General features: G+C 36.4%; 4 protein-coding genes across 5 annotated transcripts; 1 reads left to right on the plus strand and 3 right to left on the minus strand.

Annotated features, from left to right (window-relative positions):
* Nucleotides 1-180: 180 nt before the first annotated feature.
* Nucleotides 181-734, minus strand: LOC131005200 (disease resistance protein ADR1-like). The gene has a single exon (XM_057932035.1). It carries the CDS (start codon nucleotides 717-719, stop codon nucleotides 222-224), a length of 498 nt encoding a protein of 165 aa, XP_057788018.1. The 5' UTR covers nucleotides 720-734; the 3' UTR covers nucleotides 181-221.
* LOC131005198 (putative disease resistance protein RGA3) lies at nucleotides 181-4,900 on the minus strand. Of its 2 annotated transcripts, XM_057932033.1 has the most exons (3): nucleotides 4,208-4,900; nucleotides 1,904-4,128; nucleotides 181-1,810 (listed from the first exon to the last, which is right to left on the minus strand). In XM_057932033.1, exons 2-3 carry the CDS (start codon nucleotides 3,626-3,628, stop codon nucleotides 740-742), a joined length of 2,796 nt encoding a protein of 931 aa, XP_057788016.1. In that variant the 5' UTR covers nucleotides 3,629-4,128; nucleotides 4,208-4,900; the 3' UTR covers nucleotides 181-739. The 2 variants fall into 2 exon arrangements, with proteins under 2 accessions (XP_057788016.1, XP_057788015.1); XM_057932032.1 differs by having other exon boundaries at nucleotides 181-4,128.
* Nucleotides 4,901-7,526: 2,626 nt separating this feature from the next.
* On the plus strand, nucleotides 7,527-14,066 carry LOC131005201 (probable sphingolipid transporter spinster homolog 2). The gene is made up of 16 exons (XM_057932036.1): nucleotides 7,527-8,015; nucleotides 8,428-8,559; nucleotides 9,062-9,163; nucleotides 9,601-9,705; nucleotides 9,806-9,881; nucleotides 10,481-10,555; nucleotides 10,758-10,857; nucleotides 10,930-10,992; nucleotides 11,375-11,429; nucleotides 11,561-11,637; nucleotides 11,873-11,949; nucleotides 12,098-12,211; nucleotides 12,540-12,659; nucleotides 12,792-12,920; nucleotides 13,377-13,455; nucleotides 13,725-14,066. The coding sequence occupies exons 1-16, from the start codon at nucleotides 7,810-7,812 to the stop codon at nucleotides 13,835-13,837; spliced, it is 1,623 nt and encodes a 540-aa protein (XP_057788019.1). The 5' UTR covers nucleotides 7,527-7,809; the 3' UTR covers nucleotides 13,838-14,066.
* Nucleotides 14,067-16,633: 2,567 nt separating this feature from the next.
* Nucleotides 16,634-19,321, minus strand: LOC131005202 (soluble inorganic pyrophosphatase 6, chloroplastic). The gene is made up of 6 exons (XM_057932037.1): nucleotides 18,957-19,321; nucleotides 18,282-18,442; nucleotides 17,773-17,873; nucleotides 17,480-17,661; nucleotides 17,033-17,131; nucleotides 16,634-16,920 (listed from the first exon to the last, which is right to left on the minus strand). Exons 1-6 carry the CDS (start codon nucleotides 19,200-19,202, stop codon nucleotides 16,828-16,830), a joined length of 882 nt encoding a protein of 293 aa, XP_057788020.1. The 5' UTR covers nucleotides 19,203-19,321; the 3' UTR covers nucleotides 16,634-16,827.
* Between the last annotated feature and the right edge of the window lie 1,334 nt (nucleotides 19,322-20,655).

The following is a 20,655-nucleotide window of genomic DNA, read 5'->3' on the forward strand; positions in this document are numbered from 1 at the left end:
GGCTTCACCATAAAATTGATTTCACAAGAGTTTTTGTGTTTATATTTTGATGAATTAGCGTGAGCGCAATATTTGATTATCATCAATTTAACAGTATGTTGTGGAAGGGAGAGAGATACTCTGTGGGACTATACGAAGTAGAAAGTTGTATCCCACAGACATCCAAATCAATATACTTAATATGTAACTATAAGAGTCGATTATTAATGGGGTTATTGTGATCATAGCTTCAGTGATCCAATGTATTTATGAGGGATGTGTGCTATCCTTTGCCACAGCATGCCTTTCCTTCTGCAACGATCTTCGAGAATTGGACATTTTTGGATTGATATGAGCTGGAGTTTGGTGAGGTTTTGTAGCCCTTGAGGCAATGACATGAGCTTTTCGCATTCCACAATCGCCAGAGATCTCAGACAAGAAAATCTACCAAACCATTCTGGCAGAGCTGTCAAATCCGGCCAGCTATGAATCACCAGACTCTGCAGTGCTGTCGCGTGTTGCAGGCTCACCGGAAGGTAATCCAGACTCGGGCAAGATACTATGTTTAAACTCCTAAGGGAAGACAGATCGTGAAAACCATCTGGCAGCCAAGTTAGTTTTGGACAACTCATTATCGACAATTGCTCGAGGGCTGTGAGATGGTGGAAGCCGTCTGAGAGAGAAATCAGGCTGCTGCAGTTGTCAATGGTTAAGCTTTTAAGGGATCTCAACCCTTCCATTTCTTCGTATGGCAGCATGATCAACCCGTGGCAGTCATTGATCTCGAGCAGCTCCATAAACAGCAGCTGATGATTAGTGACTTTAGAGCAGTGAGGTACTCGAGCTCTGGGGGCAACGAGAGAAGATTTTGGCACGAACGGATCTCCAATGACTCGAGGGAATACTTGTTTCCAAGGAATGTACCTGGGAGACGTTCCAAGTTCGGGAGCTGGTTGATCACAAGGCTAGAAAGCGCGGCAGTGGTTTCTATGGAGCTGATGATCTTGGCATCACAGTGATGAAGCTCTAAACGACGGATAGAAGGAAATGTTGGTGCAACGGTGAGGTTAGGACATCTGTCCAGAACTAATTCTTCGAGACGAGGGAAAGGTGCTCCGTTGCTGATGCTGGACCATTCCTCAAGATAAGGGAAATCTCTGACTGTCAAGTGCTTGAGTGATGGGAATGGTTCTGCAACACCGCCATAAAAGGCTTCGGTGATATGTGTGATGCTATTCATGCCTTGGAGATGGAGTGTTTCAAGAAATGGGAGGTGCCCAAAATTTGGTAGATTCTCACATCTTCTGCAGTTGATCAACTCAACCATGGTTAAATTTGGAAGGTTCCAATCTGGGAAAGTTCTCCCTGGATAACCCTTCACATGGAGATCTTTGAGATGGGGGTGCGGCTCAAGGTGCTTTAGAATGGTTTCCACATCATCACCATCTTCCCTTGGTTGAAAACTATGTGATGGATTAGATGAATTGTCCTTGCTTCCATTGCCACTTCCCCATTGGAGTTTTAAAGACTTGAGGTACTTCTTCTCTCCCATATTCGCCTTTCTGGCTTCTTCGGAGTCTCTAATGTTCTCCATGCTCTTTATACTCAGCTCGTTTCTCAGATCAAGAAACTCGAGCTGAGCAATGCTGTCACCCGGCCTTCTTCCCACGATATATATAGGCAGCGTCTGAAGGTGCAGAAGCTCTCCAACCTTAGCAGGCATGTGAGTTAATGCTTCACACCCCTTTATATTGAGGTGCCTGAGGCTAGTTAGCTTTGCTATTTCAAATGGCAACTCCACAAGGTCTCCACACTTGAATAGGTTGAGAGTCTGCAGAAAGTAGAGGTCGCAGATGGTCCGAGGAAGTGTTTGGATTGGATTGCTCGACAAGTCAAGATACTTTAGACATAGCAATTCACTCACCTTTTCATCCAAACTCTTCAAACCATATCCACTGAGGTCCAAAGCCTTCAAGTAGATAAAATTAACTGGCCAAAAAGGAGTGAGCTCATCTGAGCTCCCACCCGAAGATAAGAGGAGTGTCCTCAGATGCTTGGCTCCAAACAAGGCCTCCGGAAGAGAAGAGTTGTCAAAGCTGCAAACCATCGATAGGTGGCGTGTCCTTTCTAGGTCATTCGGGGCTGCTACTAAACCTTGACCAAGTACAGAAAAACCGCACCCTGCTACTGTTCTCACAAGATCATGAATGAGGTCATGTATTGTGTACACATCCTCAGATTGCTGGAAGAATGAAAGACTCAGCAAGTCATCAAAGTATTCGCCACCAATGTCTTCGAGCTGCCGTGTTCCTCCATCTGGTAGAATCAAACCGTGTGCCATCCATATGCAGATCATCTTCTCTCTTGGGATTTCATGGCCTTTAGGGAACAAGGAGCAGAATGCAAGGCATCTCTTGAGATGTGAAGGCAAATACTGATAACTCAGCTTTAGAGCAGGCATCACTTCACTCTGGTATGCTTTGAGCTGCCAAAGCTCACTGTCTTGAACAGACATCCAATACTCCTCCTTCTTGGATCTCAGCAGCCTAGCCATTGCCCTCACAGCCAATGGCACGCCACCACATTTTTTAACGATCTCTTTGCCAATACCTATGAGCCTCATATCCCCACCCTCTCCAAAGGCCATCTCCTTGAACAAATTCCAACACTCTTCATAGCTTAACCCCTTGAGTTCATACATTGTTGATGCTCTGATGCCTTGGCTCCTTGTGGTTATCAACACCCTGCTTCCTTCTCCTCCTACTTTGAACAGGTTAAGGAACGCGTGCCATTTCTCCTCATCTTCGTCCCACACATCATCTAGAACAAGCAGAAATCTCCTCCCCTTTAATAACTCAGCAAGTTGAGCCTGGAGATTGTCCAGTTCACAAAGCTCATATATCTTTCTGGTTACAGAGTGAATCACCCTTTTCATGAGATTTCCCAGATCAAAATCCTTTGGTACGTGGACCCACATCTTCAGCTCGAAGTGACGGCTCACCATCTCATCGTTGTAAACCAATTGAGCCAGCATGGTTTTGCCAATCCCACCAATGCCTACTACTGAAATAACTGAGGGAAAGATGATTTTCTTTTCTTCACTATTATCATCTAACAGAAGGTTGATTATGTTCTGTTTATCCTCCTCTCTCCCATATACATTATCACCAGCCACGGACATCGTCTCTCTGCATCTTCCGGAGCTCCCAAGCATTTTCCCTAGATCATGTTGTTGAAGATTGAAGGTGAATGCCTGCTCCACAATGTGATCCAACTCTTTGAGCTTTTTCTGCAGATGAGAAGCGAGTTCAAAGAGATAATCCGTTGGCTTAAATTGGAAGAAGTTTGCCACCTCTTTCCCCTTGGTGGAGCGCCTCTCACGCTCCTTGGTCTCCGCTGCAAGCTCATCTAGCAGCACTTCTGCCTCAAACGCTGCATCCTCGAGCTCCTCAAGCCATTGCTTGACGGCGTGGCACGTTTCTTGCTGCTTCTGCGCGTCTTCGAGAAGGGCTTGGATCCTTGGAAGTGAGTGGTGCAGCTTCCTGATGTTGTCTTTGAGGTTATAACGATCTTGAAACTTTTGGAGGATTGGAGATGCCAACTTATCTGCCAGTATTTCTATGAGAGGGCCAATGATCAAATCGGCCATGGAAAATGCTTCCACAGAATTGGTTCAGCAGTTCAACCAAAACACCAGAAAAACAAGTATAAGGATTTTTTGTACTAGGTTTTCGATGTATTCTAGAAATGTTCTTGTAGGTATCAGCTCCCAAATGATTGGACCTCGGATATCTCCAAAGAGAATTTTTATTTTATTTTTTCATCTTTGGTTCCATGACTGTAGCAGCTATATTCACACAGAATCATTAGAAACGATATCATTACGTAACAGCAAAGAAACAGCAGCACACTTATCACATATAGTTTCATTAATCCCAGGGTATAATTCATTAGCTACTAAACCGCTCAAAATCACATGTTATAAATTTCAGTTATTAAAAGAAGGAAACAAAATTGAAGTTCATTCAACAGCCTTGTGTACCACAGCCGACGAATTTTCTGGAGACGATTCATTCATTTGTTGCTCCTTTTGAACCATGGATTTCTTTTCATATTCTTTCCACTTGTTAATCGCGGCAGTGCAAACAACTTTAGGAAAAAAGGTCGCCAGTTTAAAAGTAGACAAACTGTATAAACGAATTGAAGAATAAGTAGAGATAGTGTGTACCTCCGGCGCCGACAAAGTAGAGAAGTCGAACGAGCTTGGGTGCGACTTCCTCGCCCGGCGGTAATGGTATTGGTTTCATCTCTCTCTCGCGTCTCGAATCTAATGAAACAGAAAATTGGAGTTTCGCGGCTACCGATTTTGATGCCCAGCTCCTAAACCACCCTTGATCCCAAAAACAAAAGAAAAACTCCTAAACCCTTTATTTCCACGTCCCAAATATACAAATCAATTTTTCTAATAACTTAATTTCACATGGCAATTAAAATACTACAATAATCTAATTAAATTATCCACCTCCCCTCACCTCACGCATAAGGAAACCCCCAATTTGAGGCAGTTCCTCTTGATATCTCCAAAAGAAAATGGATGGCGAAGAAGAAAGCGCGTCTCTTGAGAGGACGCGGACACGGGCGGTGGCTACTGTTTGCTTCCTTGTCATTTCAATTTCCATTCTCTTGGAGCAGGCCGGGCGCTTCATTTATTAGCCAAGGTTAATTTTTGCAATCTCATGTATAGCTAAGATGAAATTTCCATCACGTAACGTTTATATCCTATGAACGCTGCTGATTAGTTCATCATTTGCATTTGCGTGCAGTATTTGGGGAGGAAGAGGATAAAATCACTCTCCTCGAAGCTCTTTACAAGGTCGAATCAGGTGAGGAAATATTTTTTTTAAAGAGAGAAAAAAAGTTAGCAGTAATTAATGAATTAGTGTTTAATGATAGCATAATGCAGATTGAGAAGCCAATTGCAACCAAAGGCGCTGCCGCTGCGGGAGTCATTGGCGGTTTTTTGCTTGTGTGTGAGGGTAGTTGGTTATTCCACGTGAAATTACATTATTAGAAAATTTGAATTAAAATTTTAAATGATAGTACTACAAAATAATAATTTTAATAACTATTTTGAAACAAATTAAAGTTTAATAATTAATTTGATACATGTACTCTAACTCAGTAACATTTTATGAAACTAGTACATTCACCCGTGCGATGCACGGCGAACATAGTTTTGCATCAAAATTAAACGATGTAGTGTGTGTATCGGTTAAGCGATTATGGGTTAATGTCTAAAACCGAAGGTCTTAGCTTCGAGCCCCCTGTGGCGTGACCTTTAAATTTCTTTATTTAATCATGTTAATTTATCAAAAATAAATAAATTAAATGATGTATCAAATAAATAAAAAATAAATATTAAATATAGTTAGAATATAAGTAAGTGTAAATTATTTTTTTTTAAAAAATAAAATAATCTACATCAATTACTCAATTAAGATCCTTAATTTTATTTTATAATTTTGAAAAGTATCGTTTTTTATTTTCCATCTATTTGATGGAAGACTTTATTTTCTTCCCTAAAATTATAGAATAAACACATCATTCAAATTAAAAGAAACGAAAAAATAATAAAAAAAAGAGTTTTCACATCACAATATATATTTTTAAAACATGAGCTAATCATGCATAAAATTATTTTTTCTAAGTTAGCTCATTACCTATGTCATCTTATTAGAAAAGCTTCAACTGATAAGTAGAAAAATAAATTATATTATTAGAATTTATTAGAATACTAATAAAAGAGTTGAATAATTATTTGATACCAAATCAAAGATCTTGCATTTATCTTTAATTTAACATATATATATATGTAGAGAGAGAGAGAATATTTTTTTATAAATAAAATTTGATTTTTTTAAAAAATCATCAAAATATGAAAAAGAGAATATGAAAGAGAGAGTATAGAAAATTGAAGAATGCGTATGATGAAAAAGAGGAGAGAGGAGAGAGAAAATATATGAAATTTGTTGAGTTTTATAAATATTATTTGATTGATTCTTTAATTACAATTTTGTCACAAACTGTGTTTTCATATAATAAATAAATAGATTAACCGGAATTAATAAATAGCAATGCAAGCTGTTGAAAAAGATATAAACCCATAAAACCAGTGAGTTATTATTAGTATAAAAGAAATTATGTATAAAAGTATAAAACTCATACCTCTCAAGCTGCCGAATATCCGATACTAGAAAACCGGTTGTTCATGATCAGATCACTTGATTATTCTCTCAAACCATCCCTTGACTATTTGAATTTTTATTTATTCAGGAAATCGACCATTTGTACTTTACAATAAATCGAACAAAAATAAGTCATCATATACTCCCTCCGTCCCACTAAGCATGATTAAGTTTATTTTTTCGTTTGTTCCATGAAGCTTGACCAGTTTTTTTATATGACAAAAAATTATCAATTATTCTTATTTTCACTTTTACACCTACCACACTTAACACACAAAATATCATTTTTTTAAAACCCGTGTCGAAAAGAACTTGGTCATGCTTCATGGGATGGAGGGAGTAATAATGAAGGATAAATTTTAACTACAACTTATTTTTAAATTACGATATACATGTAGATGTTTATGGCACACATAATGCATTCTGTTTGATATTTCATAAGTTTAATAATTTGAATTTCAAATAAACACGAGTTCGAGTTTAATATAATATTTAGATTCGTAATATCTAAATGAACTTCAATAATAACTCATTCTACTATGTTTACTCAATTACACCTTTTAACAACTCTCTCCCCCCACACACTCACACACACACACACGTACTCATCCTAAAATTTGATTAATTATTTGAACCCATTAATTAAATTTATAAATATAAATTATTAAATTAATTGATTTAATATACGAATTTTATACATGATTTTTTTGACAAGAATTTCATACATGATTTTTAAATTTTGTTCTTAAATACACAAACTTTCCATTATCTATATATATCTTTTTCTTATTTCACTTTCTGACGAAATTGAACTTGACTTAATAGCCAAAATTGATAGTGTCGATACAACGCCCCGCCTACAAAACAACGTAATTTTATTTCATGCAACCAACCAATAACGTCATTTTACATTTTTCAAATCATGCAATTACTCCACTATTTTCAATTTTTTTCGAAAAGTGAAATTAGGTAAAAGTTACAAATAATGTAAAATCTATATATTTAAGAACAATATTTGAAAATCATGTGCAAAATAAAATCGAGCCAAAATTTGTACTATATTACTAAACCGATTAACACAATATAAATTTACCACACTATTGTATTGCTATTGCTATGATTATGGATTTGAAATAGATGTTTTTTTTTTTAGAATAGATTTGAAATAGATTTGGAAAAATGCATCGTGTCAAAATAAATATTACATACAGATAAAAGGGAGAGGACAAATGGATATAATAATGATTGAAATGGTAAGTACAAATATCTAATGAAACAAATCCAACGAAAAATACTCAAGATCCAATTTCATAGAGCAAAAAAATCTCAACAACCAACAATCGTCTCCTTCTTCCTCAGTTGAACTGAGTTCAAAATAATTTCTAGGAGTATATAAATTTCAATCAAAAGAATACAAACTGCAAAAAGGTGATTTTTTTTAAATATAAATATATAAAAGCAAAACATAATAAGGGAAGAAGACGGCATCCACACCACCCCACACGGACGGTAGCATTGGTTGTCTGCTGCAGTCAAACCAATCAATTATAGTACTATATTTATACTCCAAGATATTTCTCTATTCATGGGGGAAGAAGAAAAAACACAGGACCCAAATTCAAATCCCAATCCAAATTCAAATCCGGGGCCAAATCCAAACCCGGATCCAAGCCACGCCCCAGGGCCTCTATCTGCAGCTGTGACTTTGGAGACGGAGAAAGAGACGGGAAAAGATATGGCTAGAGCTTCCACCTCTTTGGCACCTAACCCTTCTTGGTTTACTCCGAAAAGGTCAACTTTTTTTATGCCTATAATGTTTATGTTGATTTTCCATGGTTATAGTTCAACATAGCTATTATGATATGATTGATTTTCTTGGTTAATTGGAGAATATATGCTGGAGGGATTGAATTTTTTTAAATCTTTTTGGGTTTGGTTTCCAAGGAATAGGATGGGGGTTTCTAGAGAGTAATGTACCAGCAATATGTTATGTTTGATGGGTTCTGTAAATAATTCTGGGTAAGTTAGGGAGAAAAGTGATTTCTTTAGTATGAGACTTTGTGTACATGTTCTTATTGACATAGTTCAGGATTGACTGCAGAATGATTTGCAGTTTCTAAGTTGTCTCTCTCTTTACCTTGTCCACTCGAGATGTTTGACATTTGTTTCGCCGTTTCCAGTAACTGTTTGCTGTATTTGGCAGGCTGCTTGCTATTTTCTGTGTGATCAACTTGATAAATTACATAGATCGTGGAGCTATAGCAAGTAATGGTGTAAATGGGAGCGCCAGAACTTGCTCAGAAAGTGGTGTATGCACACCTGGTAGTGGAATTCAGTAAGTCTACAACTACATTTGGTATACTACCATGATGCGACACTGAAGTATTATTCTCTCTCCATTGACTACCATTTAGCATTTTCACATAATTTTAATCTGTAATGGTGGTGGTTCTTCTCTTCTTACTGATTTCTTCGCTATTGGATATTGTTATGCTAATTATGATCCAAAATGACAAATCTGACTGGTTGTGGTAAGTGAATATGTTCCCCTAACTGGTTTTGCGGGAGCCCTGTTGGTTCACGAATACCACTCTGGGCATTTTATTTAGAATCTTTTGAAAGTGAAACGTATTTTCGTTGGCAATTTCCTTACATTTGTCTTCCTCTTGTTTGATTTTTGCTTACCTCTGTACGTCTTCCCATGATATAGTGACTAGTCATACAAATGCCAACGTTTGTTTTAGGCAACATAGGAGTGCCAACTTAATAGCATGAATCATGATCAACATAATGCTAATGTTCCAAAAAGTATCATTTCTCTCCGTACTTTTATGCAGGGGTGAATTTGACATGACTAACTTCGAGGATGGGGTTATATCATCTGCTTTCATGGTTGGACTCCTTGTCGCATCTCCGATATTTGCATCTTCAGCCAAGAGGTAATAAATCTTCACATTTATGGCTGCTTTTTCGTAGAGACCCTATGAAGCCATGATAAGTAAAATTTGTCATCAGCGACTGAGCATTAAATTATAATGGCCATGCTTTTCCGTGGCTTTTGTAACATGTACTAACACTTATGCTTTGGAATTCATTGGAAACATCTCTCAGGCATAGTTTAGTTTTAATCTATGATTGGCATCTAGCTGGGGAACTTCCCGATAGAAGTGGGGTCATAAAGTGCTGTGTTCTCCCTTAGTAGTTAGTAATATTTAATATCCTTTTCCACGCCTTCAGTGTCAAAATTAAAGGTTTGGAATGTGAAGAGAAGATAATGCGCTCCTGAAGATTGTTCATCATTTTATGCATCCTTAGAACTAAGAATCTAATACCTCTAATTTTGTCTTCTTGTTCTTGTGTTTACTTGAACCTGCAGTGTCAATCCTTTTAGGCTCATTGGAGTTGGCTTGACTGTGTGGACTGTTGCAGTTACTTTTTGTGGATTTTCATTTAATTTTTGGTCCATTGCGATTGCTCGCATGTAAGTAAAAGATCTTGCTCATTACACAGAATTTATGGGGCATTTGTTTCCTTAGTTTTATGCTGTAACTTAATTTGTGTCTGGAGTTCGTTTTCTGTAGGCTAGTGGGTGTTGGCGAGGCTTCTTTCATAAGTCTTGCTGCTCCTTTCATAGATGACAATGCCCCAGTTGCACAGGTTTGATGTCTGTCCTAAACATTCATGCATAAGACCTCAGATTATTACTGATTATGTTCAACACTTCTCAGCATATATATTCTATAAAAACATTAAGGTGGTTAAAGTTCCTTCAAAATATGCTGTATATAGAACTTCATTATATAATTCACTCAAGGCATGCACAATAATAATTCATCATTGATTGAAGCACTGTGAATAGGTTATTCTAGTTATGAATTTCATTGCTAGAATTTGATATAATTCACCCAAGGCCTGCATATTACTGCAATTGACATCTTGAAGCACTACGAATAGGTGGGCCTAGTTATGAATTCTAATGCCGGACTTTTATCCATTTAGCCATTTGAAAAGACAAATATAAGGAGTTGCAATATTTGTTTCTTCTGTCCAACATACTAATACTGGTACCTTCAGTGTCTTTTTTGTAGATATTTTGGTTATACTAATTATTAATCCTGATGTTGTTTAATCCATGATCTTGGGTTTCAAGTGGCAACAGTCAATCCTTCCCTGATAAATCTAATCCATCATTTTCTACTAAGCCTTTATTTTTGCCGTTTCTACTAAGCCTTTTCGTTATGACATTCTCTTCCTAGAGAACAGCATGGCTGGGAGCATTTTACATGTGTATACCAACTGGTATTGCCGTGGGGTACATTTATGGTGGATTGGTACGTTCATACTTGATAGCTTATTATATATCTGCTATTTTCTATTGATTAGTCCCTGCTTGATCAAGCATTGAGTGCTATTACATATCTCATTGGAGTTGATTCTTGTACTCTGTCTCCCATGTCATCCAGATATCAAATTAATAATCTTTCCGTGTTAATTTAATCATCCAGCTCACAAATGTTTTGTGCTTGATTACAGATTAGTGGCTTTGGTTGGCGATGGGCATTCTGGGTGGAGGCACTGTTAATGCTTCCTTTTGCTATTTTAGGCTTTGTGATGAAACCTTTGCAGTTGAAAGGTCAGTGAATGCAGTCATACACTTTGCTCGATCTATGTCTATTAGCCGATTGCTGAACCCTATTTCATCCAGGTTTCGCTCCCACTGGAACTAGAAAAGCATTGACAGCAGTGGATGATGGATCAGAAGATCAAGGTGCTGGATACTATGATACTAATCTAAAACTGTAGAAACACACTTACTTTATCAATCCTTTCTGCTAAGTGAGAATATCAAACTAGTGTCCTAAATCTTGAGTAATTAAATATTTGCTGCTTATACTTTAATGAATGGACTTTTAATACTATTGGATGGACATCATTAGTGAAATATTGATAGGCATATATTGTACATATCCTGGTTCCGTTCTTCCTTTTTTTACAAATGTGCATGGGCCTGCTATAGATTAGTTGGTGCTCTTGTTTTCCATCTCTTTGGTCTTTAGTTTTCTTAGTCTCCTTCGGAGCTTTTTCTAGAAGAACTATATGTGATTTTCTATTTTTCTTAATTGGATTACCATTTTCAACTGTCTTTGCAGGTTCTGACCTTTCTACAAGGGGAGAGGTTGCAGATGAAAATTTAAAGTCTTTGAGGTGAAGAACATTCTGAACTAGAAGTCTAGTTTTCAGCTAGAGGAAAAATCTTTCTAAACTAACGTTTCCATGTAGATAATTATCTGATGTTGAACTCATATGTTTATTTTCTCTTCTTGAATATATTTCAGGTTTGGAGCTTTAACAACATTTGGGAAAGATATGCAACTTCTTTTGCTTAACAGGGTGTACGTGGTTAATGTTCTTGGTAAATCTTCTTTCTGCTGAAGCAACAAACAATGAAATTCGTGATTATCTGGAGCAACGATATATACTATATTATCTGTTTGATGCCAGTGGGTATTTTCTCATTACTCTGACCAAAAAAAGATAAAAGAAATGCTTGCAAACCCACTATCAGTTGCTTAGCCTGTGAAGGAAAAGCGTTTCTTTGCTACTACTATTCGTCCTTGTAATTCTTTTTTTCCCTATGGTGATTGCAGGGTATATTGCATATAATTTTGTGATAGGTGCCTATTCTTACTGGGGACCTAAGGCAGGCTATAATATATACCACATGGTAAGCTCTTTGCGCACCTATAATGGAATGATAAATTGGCTATGCATCAGAATGCTTTTATGTGGAGAAATATGTGTCATATTATGATGTCTCTGCTTGATGATTAATTCCATTTATGGGGTTAAACATCAATACTTGTTTTGTCCAGAGCAATGCAGATTATATGTTTGGTGGAGTTACAGTGGTCTGTGGAATATTCGGTTCAATAGCAGGTGGTCTTGTTCTTGATCGTATGAATTCCACATTGCCCAATGCTTTTAAGGTGACTCCGCATTCTTTTATACAAATCATTTCAATGTAATCCAGATTCAAAGTCAGGTTGCATCTTTTCTCACTTCGGGTTTTGATAAAGCATGTTGTAATTGTTGATCACACGTGAAACTGCGGACTTCTTAAGCAGAATACCTCCTTCTCCCTAATTCTGCATTACAAATAGGACAGGAGGGAGAAAGTTTAATATTTGGTAAATTACGATTTACGAGTAATATAGTGATTCGTGGATCGTCCTAAAGTGAAATGGAGTCGCTACTAATACTATTGTTGTCGATCCCAATTATTCGCTTTCTTTATTCTTGCTATTTTGTTTGCAGCTTCTGTCAGTTGCTACACTCCTCGGAGCAGTATTCTGCTTTGCTGCCTTTTGTTTTCATAGCCTGTATGTCTTTCTGGCACTTTTTGCAATTGGAGAGCTGCTCGTATTTGCTACCCAGGTACTGTTCTTCCCAGCCATCTTTGCATATTTAGTTTTGTAACTTGGTTGCATTTTTTGTCCATGCGTCTTGATTTGAACTAAATTATCTAAATTCAAATGTGCATTATGATTTCATCGATGACCTTTGCAGGCCCCTGTAAATTTTGTTTGTCTACATTGTGTCAAGCCTAGTCTTCGACCACTATCAATGGCAATATCTACTGTATCAATTCACATATTTGGTGATGTGCCATCCTCTCCCCTCGTCGGGCTTCTCCAGGTTTCTGTTCTTATTTCGTCGTATATTTCATTATATATTTTCTCCTGCACTGGATTGTGGGCTTCTCTTTCCTTTTGGAACCACATACTCAGTCAATATGTCACCTCTGAAACAGTATCTTGGTAAGATTTTCTGTAGGAGCAATTTAAAAAAAAGAAATCATATTCAAGGTAACCTCGTATATTTGAACAATGCTTGAGGTGTATTTAGATGTTTAGGGAAAAAGATAGAAGAATCCCAATATGGACGTACAAAATGTATTGCCTGATTAGGCTGTTTGCTTCATTTGCGCATACTTCGAAGCATCCCACCACTGGTGGGATCAGAACTTAGAATTGTGATGTAGTTTTTATCCCACGGCATAAAACAATTTATTGAATGCTGATTTTGATACAAACAGGATTTGTATGTCCCGTTTGTAGTAGCGTTCTCATGATAAGTGGTTACTTTCTGCAGGATCGGATTAACAATTGGAGGGCTACTGCCCTTACTTTAACGTCTATTCTATTCGTGGCTGCTGGAATTTGGATTATAGGCAAGTTCATCTGTAACTTGTGTGCATCATTAGTTTGTAGATTTGATATCTTAAGAGACGTTTACTTTGGTTGATGGATTAGATGGATAATACATACAGTATCATTTAGTATTTAAAAATTAACATGATCTAACAAGCTCAAAATCGTTCAATCCATCAAGATATGAGGTAGATATAGCCTATATTGTTTTTATCGGTCTATGTTATCACCCAAAGTTGGCACTCCCTTAGAATGCGAATTATCTTTCATACGCATACTTGTTATGCAGGAATTTTCATACCGGCTGTGGATAGATATAACGAAGACGTTGAGCAACCAGCTCCGGTGGTGGATAAGTCGAATTCCACTCCATTGCTTGCGGAGAAGACGGAAGCAGCTTAGATTTGGCATCGCAGCATCGCTCCCTCAGCTAAAAGTTCAACTTTGCTAGCCTTTTTTTTGGCATACAAGCGAGTAGGAGACATTGTTGGAATTTTCACCTAGTTTGTGTAAATTCTTCCTTTCTTTATCATGTAAATAACCAGTACTGATATTTCCTGAGAAATGTCCATATTTTAATGGCATTAGTTTACCTTGTAATAGTAGTGGGACTAATTTTCAATTTGAAGCTGTGGTGGTGCCATACTTTAATTTGTTTCATCACAAGAGACAGCTAAAGGGAATTGCATTACTCATTGTTAATAGGGTGTGTTGAAACTGATGTTACAGTAATATGCAAAAATTACTTGGCAATTTTTTCGAACAAAAAGATCAACAAAAGCTAAAGAGAGTTGAGAAATGGTGAGGAAACAAATGGGGGAATACGTTAGAATCAAGGCAAGAGCTAGACTCTTTCTTTGTAAGACAATATACGATCTTCAATAATAATTTCGATGTTGCACCATAGGTTAGTATTCGAAGAAACTAAATATTTCGAGACTTTGTATGGATGAAATCCTAGACTCTGCTATCATTTGATTTGAATTCATGTTGTTTTGTAATGATGCATGATTTGTAGGTTGGACGACACATGCCATAATGCATATGCCACATTCCCCCACATGCAGGACACACGCAGCTATGCGTCCAACACACCCAATTCCAAACCTATTACTCCTTCCGTCCCACTCCAATAGGCTCATTTTTCTTTTTGAGTAAAAAAGTTGTACTTAATTGATGTGGACCACACCATTTTACTACTATTTTCCTACTAAAAAGTAAGTTTTTTTAATCTTCGTGCTCAAAAGAAGTGAGCCTATTGAAGTGGGACGGAGGGAGTATTTTTCAGTGTTTTAAGTAGCATTTCATTTCATTTTGTATCAATTGTTCATTCATGTCAAATCAAATTACAACAAGTATACTAAATTTATCAGCCCAACAAATATATAATGTATATTCAATCAATCCAAATGGAAAACTATACTTAAATACTAGTATGATTTTACTAAGCACCTTTGTATCCAATTTTTCCATCAGGATAAGAAAACTACCAAATAAATAAATAAATGTTAATCCATACCATCTCAAGGCAGGAAAGCGTTCTCTTTTGAGTTTCAATATTGTAAAATTCCCAAACTCATTAAATAATACTCCCTCCGTCCACGAATTAAAGCCCTACTTGCACTTAAATTTTTGTCCACCAATTAAAGCCCTATTGTGCTTTATGTACCTTTTTACTCTTCTTCTTTTCCTATATTTACTACCCTTTGCCACTAATGGACCCACCTTACAACAACTTTATCATTTTTATATTCTATATTTATTACACTTTATCACTAGTGGACCCACCACACAACACCTTTAACACTTTAGTCAACTACTTTATCACTTTAGTCAACTACCCTTATATTTCATCTACAACACATTTTTTAGCTTTCTTAGTCTCTGTGCCCACCCTCAAACGGGGCTTTAATTCGTGGACGGAGGGAGTAATAATAATAATAATAATAATAATAATAATAATAATAATAATAATAATAATAAATCTCATACTCACGGGTAATATATGTAAATTTGTTTAACAAAACATATGCTCCATCCGTTCCAACTTTCTATTCATTTTGGGACACTATCCCACCACTAATAATACTTAATTTATTCTTACATTTCACATTTTCACCGCTTTCAATACTAATTATAACATTTTTTCCCCACTTTCAATACATTCAACAACTTTGTCTAAAACCTGTGCCTCTCCCTTCTAAGAAGTTATTTGGGGGTGAAAAAAGTATATAATATTTTTAAGTTATACAGTGAAAATGATTATTTTTGTGGAAAATGAGGATAACGAATAAGTTAATATAAATTTACAAATAAATTGTTTGTAATACATGAATAATGTAGTCAAGTGAAATTTTTGCCCTTCTAGGATTTAAACCCATGTTTGAATTCGTAGATTTATACTGACTTATTCATTATTTTCCTTTTACATGATAAATTAATAAGATTTGAATATTTGACGTTTCAAATTCATTCCCATTCTCACTGTATTTGGTGATTTTCACTGAATCCTTTCTCTTTATACATATACATGTAGACTTATAAAAAGACTGAAATATAATGAGCATGTGCATACAATATAATATTAGTACAATAAAAGATGATAAGTTGGTGTGCTACCATATGGAGCAAACCGGCAGCTGTTTCTGGTATGGATTCTTATAAACAGTGCAAACCACCAGCCAACAAAAATGGTCTTGAAAAAACTGCGCCCACAGCCCACTGCTTCTCTATATAATCCACCACCCAACTCTTACCGTTGCACAAATAATTCAACCACCAATCATCTCTCTCTCTCTCTATCTCTCGTATTGCAGATAATCACTTCAATGGCACCAACGGCAGCCATGCTCATGTTAAGCCGAGTAGCCACACAGCCACAGGCATCTCCCTCAACAAAGTCAACGCTTGCTTCATCATTAGCAAGCTTCATCTCTCTTTTCCAACAACACCCCACCTCTAAAGTGTCCATGCTCGATCTCCCTTCTTCTCCACCCACCACAACACAGGGCAACAACAATGCATAACTCAACTAGAAATGCCTATGCACATCCCATGTGTAAATTTCTGTGTTTTATTACTACTTTTTGTGCATGTATATGTTCGGTTTTCTCCTACCTCTTCACTAAAAAGATCATGTATTTCCATATTATTCTTTTGTTATACACACAACACACAAGCGAATAAGGAGATTGTGGATATGGAAAAAGACTCTTCATTCACGAAAACTTGTCCGAGATGAATACACAAGCAACAGTTTCATTGCTGAAATCATTTTTTATCTTCCAATATCAGAAAAATAAATAACGGCAAATTGCCAGCAAAAGAGTTTCATCGCTTTACCAGGGATGCTGAAAACTGGCAGCACAAACGCTCTACGGTTAGAGCCTCATTTAGACAAGAGATAGTTCACCAGAAGGAATGGATCTTTTCACAAGTTTAGCCCACGACTCGTTTGTCTCAGTAATAACTTTAAGTGCATAATCCTGCACTCACAAAAAATTCCCAGATCAATCATGGTTACAAACTTACAACAGAGGACAGGATAGGATCGATAGAGGAGACATTTTTCGGATAATATAATAGTCGAAATGATACCTTATTTGCTGGCTTGTTGCCAAGGCCGAATCTGTTGGCAGGTTTTCCATCAGGTATCTTGTAGTCTCGGAACCAGTCTCTGATTGCAGTCAGAGTTCCCTGCAAAAAGCGTTGCAGTAATTGAGTTTGGCACTTTATATGTTGCAAGCTTTTTACGGATAAATTTCACAATTAACCAACTTATGAGAAGTATTATTGTGTAGATTGATCCATTAAACTCCCCATAGAAGCCAAGCAAAGAAAATTAGGACTTGATATTGTTCAAGCTGTCCGAGGCAGTTCAAATAAAATCCAGATAGATTAACTTTTTAAGCACCCTTTTGAAACACAAGGCAGTTCAGTATGTGACAGAACAGAGGAATGATGAAGTAGAGTTTTAAGAAAGGTAGAAAAGCTTGCACCCTTATATCATACTGGAAGCTTTCATATGGATGTGGTATTACTTACCGGGAAATGCTTCTCTACATCATCAACATCGTTAACAAGGGAAGCCCTTGGATCATCCAATGAAATGGCAACTATTTTCCAGTCAAGCTCTCCCTCATCTATCATTGCCAAAGCAGCCAAGGGCTTCACTTTCAAGACTTGCCCAATTTTTCCTTGGCTTTCCCCAATCTCAACAACATCAACTATAAGAAAAGGTGATAAAAATTAGATCAAACTTGCTTCTTGCTTTATTTCCTATATAAGTTTCAATAGGGAAGTTTACTTAACAGCATAAGATAAGCATGATATTGCACCTGGATCATTATCTCCAAATGCCCCCTCAACATCAGTATTTGCAAGTGAAGGGTCTTCCCATGTTTGAGGAAGCAATCCATAGTTCCAGTTAATGTTGTATCTGCAGAACAGAAGACGGAATTCAGAATAAGAAAACTAACATGTGGTAAAGCAAGCAAGGAAAGCATAACTAGGTCAATCGAGCAAGAAAAGATGATAAAGGGTTAATAAGTAGCACGGAAGTATATCCATAAGGGGCTTGACATGTATAGAGATATCATTCAGCAATTCATATAAAGAAACTAAAATTCCATCTCCATCTCTCCTTTTTTTCTTCTTTTTTCTCTTTTGGAAACCATTGCTTAAACATATTAGTATATGATAGTCGGCCATTAGACATCCCAAAAACATAGACCAGCCAAAATAGAGGACAGGCATGCTTTTCTGTTTGTTTTCTTCCAGAGTGAAACAGCAAATTTATGTTTCAGTGCCATGGAGGAGTAGGAAAGTGAAATTCCAGCAATCTTACGGGTAGTATCGGAGTTTTCCCTTTTTTGTATCTTGCTTAATGGGAGTATACACTTCATCTGTAGCAACTTCCATCTTCGCACTCGATTCCTTTGGAATCTCCACGATGAAATTGAATACACCATCACCCAGTTGCAGTGGAATATCATGCCAGGGGGAAATCTGTGTCAAATAATCACAACGCTTAGCATCAGCTCACCAGTATGCACTCACAGTTTGGTAGAAACATGATGTCAGCTATTACATAACCAGCATCCATTAATTCCAAATAAACCGCAAAATTATTTCCACAACTTTGCTAGAATTTACTAATTCGATGTTGTTTCCACGCATGTTAACCTGGTTAAAGAATTTACAAACGCCTAAAATATCAATTTCTCACTATACGACAGCAATTTAACTCTTCATATCTCTCTTTCGTATATCTTCCCTTCGATTCAACAGGAATATTAGCAGCTGTTGATAGAAACTTATCAAATAAAAACATTAAAGCCGAAACACAACCAGTGCAAAAGCACCATTCACCGCAAAAAAGAGGAGGAAACAAATATCAGACTCAACAACTCAGTCCTCCAATTAAAAATCCAACCCAGCAAGAACGCAAATCTTCCAATCAAATTCAAATATAAGAGTGAAAACGACATAAAACTACGTGATATATCCGCGTTTCAAATACCTTTTTGCCGGAATTGTCGACGAAGAAGACGCGGTAATCGAAGGTTTCGGGCTGGCCCTCTTCCTTGACTTGAACTAGGGGGTTGTGTATGGCATTGCACGTGAAGAGGCGCCTTTTCTGCGTCAGCAATCTGCCGTTTTTGAAGCAGAGATTGAGGCTTTGAGGCGTAGCCCTCAATTGGCCTCTGCATAGCAAAACTCCGGAGACGGCGTTGCCAGCCGACGCTATGACTCTCGTGGCCGCCATTTCTTTGTGGTAGTGGCCTAGTGGGTGTAGTGAGAGAAAGCTATGTGGTTACTGTGTTTCGACTATTTTACCACAAATGCTGACCTCTGGTTGGCTGCTATGTTTTCGAGCTTCATTCTACTTTTTATATTACAGGTATCTCCGTATAGTAAATAAGTGAAAATTATTTAAATATTAAATATAAATAGAGAATATATTATTAAAAAAAATTGTATTGGGACATCTTAAAAAAATAGGATTTTGTTATTGAAACAAAGGGAATATTATATTTTGAAATTATTTTATTTTTAGAAAATTGGGATTAATTTAATAAAAATATTGTTTTCTGTCTCACAGTTGTGACTCAGTCACTCTTTCTTTTTGGGGGGAAGAATATAAAATATATGTATATAACATTTGAATTAATTATAAATTCAAAAAAAAATATTTGAATTGATTAAATATCAATTATGATATCATAAATTAGATTAATCAATGACTTCTCCAAAAAAAGAGTAAAAAAATTCATAACCAATCGATTACTAAAACTTCAAGCTTTGTTTAGTTCGACTTTGGAGAAATATGCTCATCTCTATATTAATAACAACTACTCTTTTTGTTACATTTAACTTGACATACTTATTTTTTGAGTAATCACTTTTGTTGAATAAGTTTCGTCTCTCGACAAAATAAAATTGGAAAAATAACTACGAAACTTGTATTAAAGCTTTTGTGATAGGAGGATTCACCGATGATTGAGAGAATGTAATCTTTCTTGCAATGACATAGTTAGATATATCTATGCCTAAAAGAATTTTATTTTACAAAAATTGACTTGCTTGTTATATCCCCGCGTATATATTTAATTCAAGGTTAATTGTGTTATTTAAATTTATATAATCTATAAAAATATTGTTCGTTATTATTACTATTTTTTCTAATAAAAAAATGCCTAAAATGTACGGAATGTCCAATTTTTTATATAATATATTGAAATTACATAATTTATGAAAATGTTGTTTGTCATTATTGCTATTATGCTTGTCTTTTAATAAAAAATACATAAAATGTACGAAATGTTCATATTTTTTTTTGGTGATGATTTGATTCTAGTTTGTAACAATAAATCTATGCAGCCACATTGTGAGCACCCACAATTTAGTTTTTGAAACTATAATTTATAAAAATAACCCCATACAAGTTCAGCTCCCGAATTAAATTTCTGACTCCGCCAATACTTTCTTGCGAATTATGAACAAAACAACCAGAATGAAAAAAATGTAAAATAGGAAAAGAATCAACAAATTGTGAATTGCTTTATCACCTGCCTGGCAACCATTCTTGACTGGGTATATATTTAATTTCTGCAACCAACCCGAAACGACTAATGGAAAAAGGGACGGAATTAATGACATAGTTATGAGATTACATGCAGTCATGCACCATCAACCAACTTCAATTACCATCACGCGAT

Source organism: Salvia miltiorrhiza, chromosome 1, assembly GCF_028751815.1.
Source record: "Salvia miltiorrhiza cultivar Shanhuang (shh) chromosome 1, IMPLAD_Smil_shh, whole genome shotgun sequence".
NCBI classification, from domain to species: Eukaryota; Viridiplantae; Streptophyta; class Magnoliopsida; order Lamiales; family Lamiaceae; genus Salvia; species Salvia miltiorrhiza.

Bases quoted from the DNA above. Each gene is read 5' to 3' on its own strand.
- LOC131005200 (XM_057932035.1), bottom strand. From the start codon at position 719: ATGGAAGGGTTGAGATCCCTTAAAAGCTTAACCATTGACAACTGCAGC.
- LOC131005202 (XM_057932037.1), bottom strand. From the start codon at position 19,202: ATGGCGGCCACGAGAGTCATAGCGTCGGCTGGCAACGCCGTCTCCGGA. The intron at 18,443-18,956 runs GTATTTGAAACG...TATTTGACACAG, and splicing joins TCGACAATTCCGGCAAAAAG to ATTTCCCCCTGGCATGATAT. The intron at 17,132-17,479 runs GTAAGTAATACC...CGCTTTTTGCAG, and splicing joins ATGTAGAGAAGCATTTCCCG to GGAACTCTGACTGCAATCAG.
- LOC131005201 (XM_057932036.1), top strand. From the start codon at position 7,810: ATGGGGGAAGAAGAAAAAACACAGGACCCAAATTCAAATCCCAATCCA. The intron at 8,560-9,061 runs GTAAGTCTACAA...ACTTTTATGCAG, and splicing joins ACACCTGGTAGTGGAATTCA to GGGTGAATTTGACATGACTA. The intron at 11,430-11,560 runs GTGAAGAACATT...AATATATTTCAG, and splicing joins GAAAATTTAAAGTCTTTGAG to GTTTGGAGCTTTAACAACAT.
- LOC131005198 (XM_057932032.1), bottom strand. From the start codon at position 3,628: ATGGCCGATTTGATCATTGGCCCTCTCATAGAAATACTGGCAGATAAG.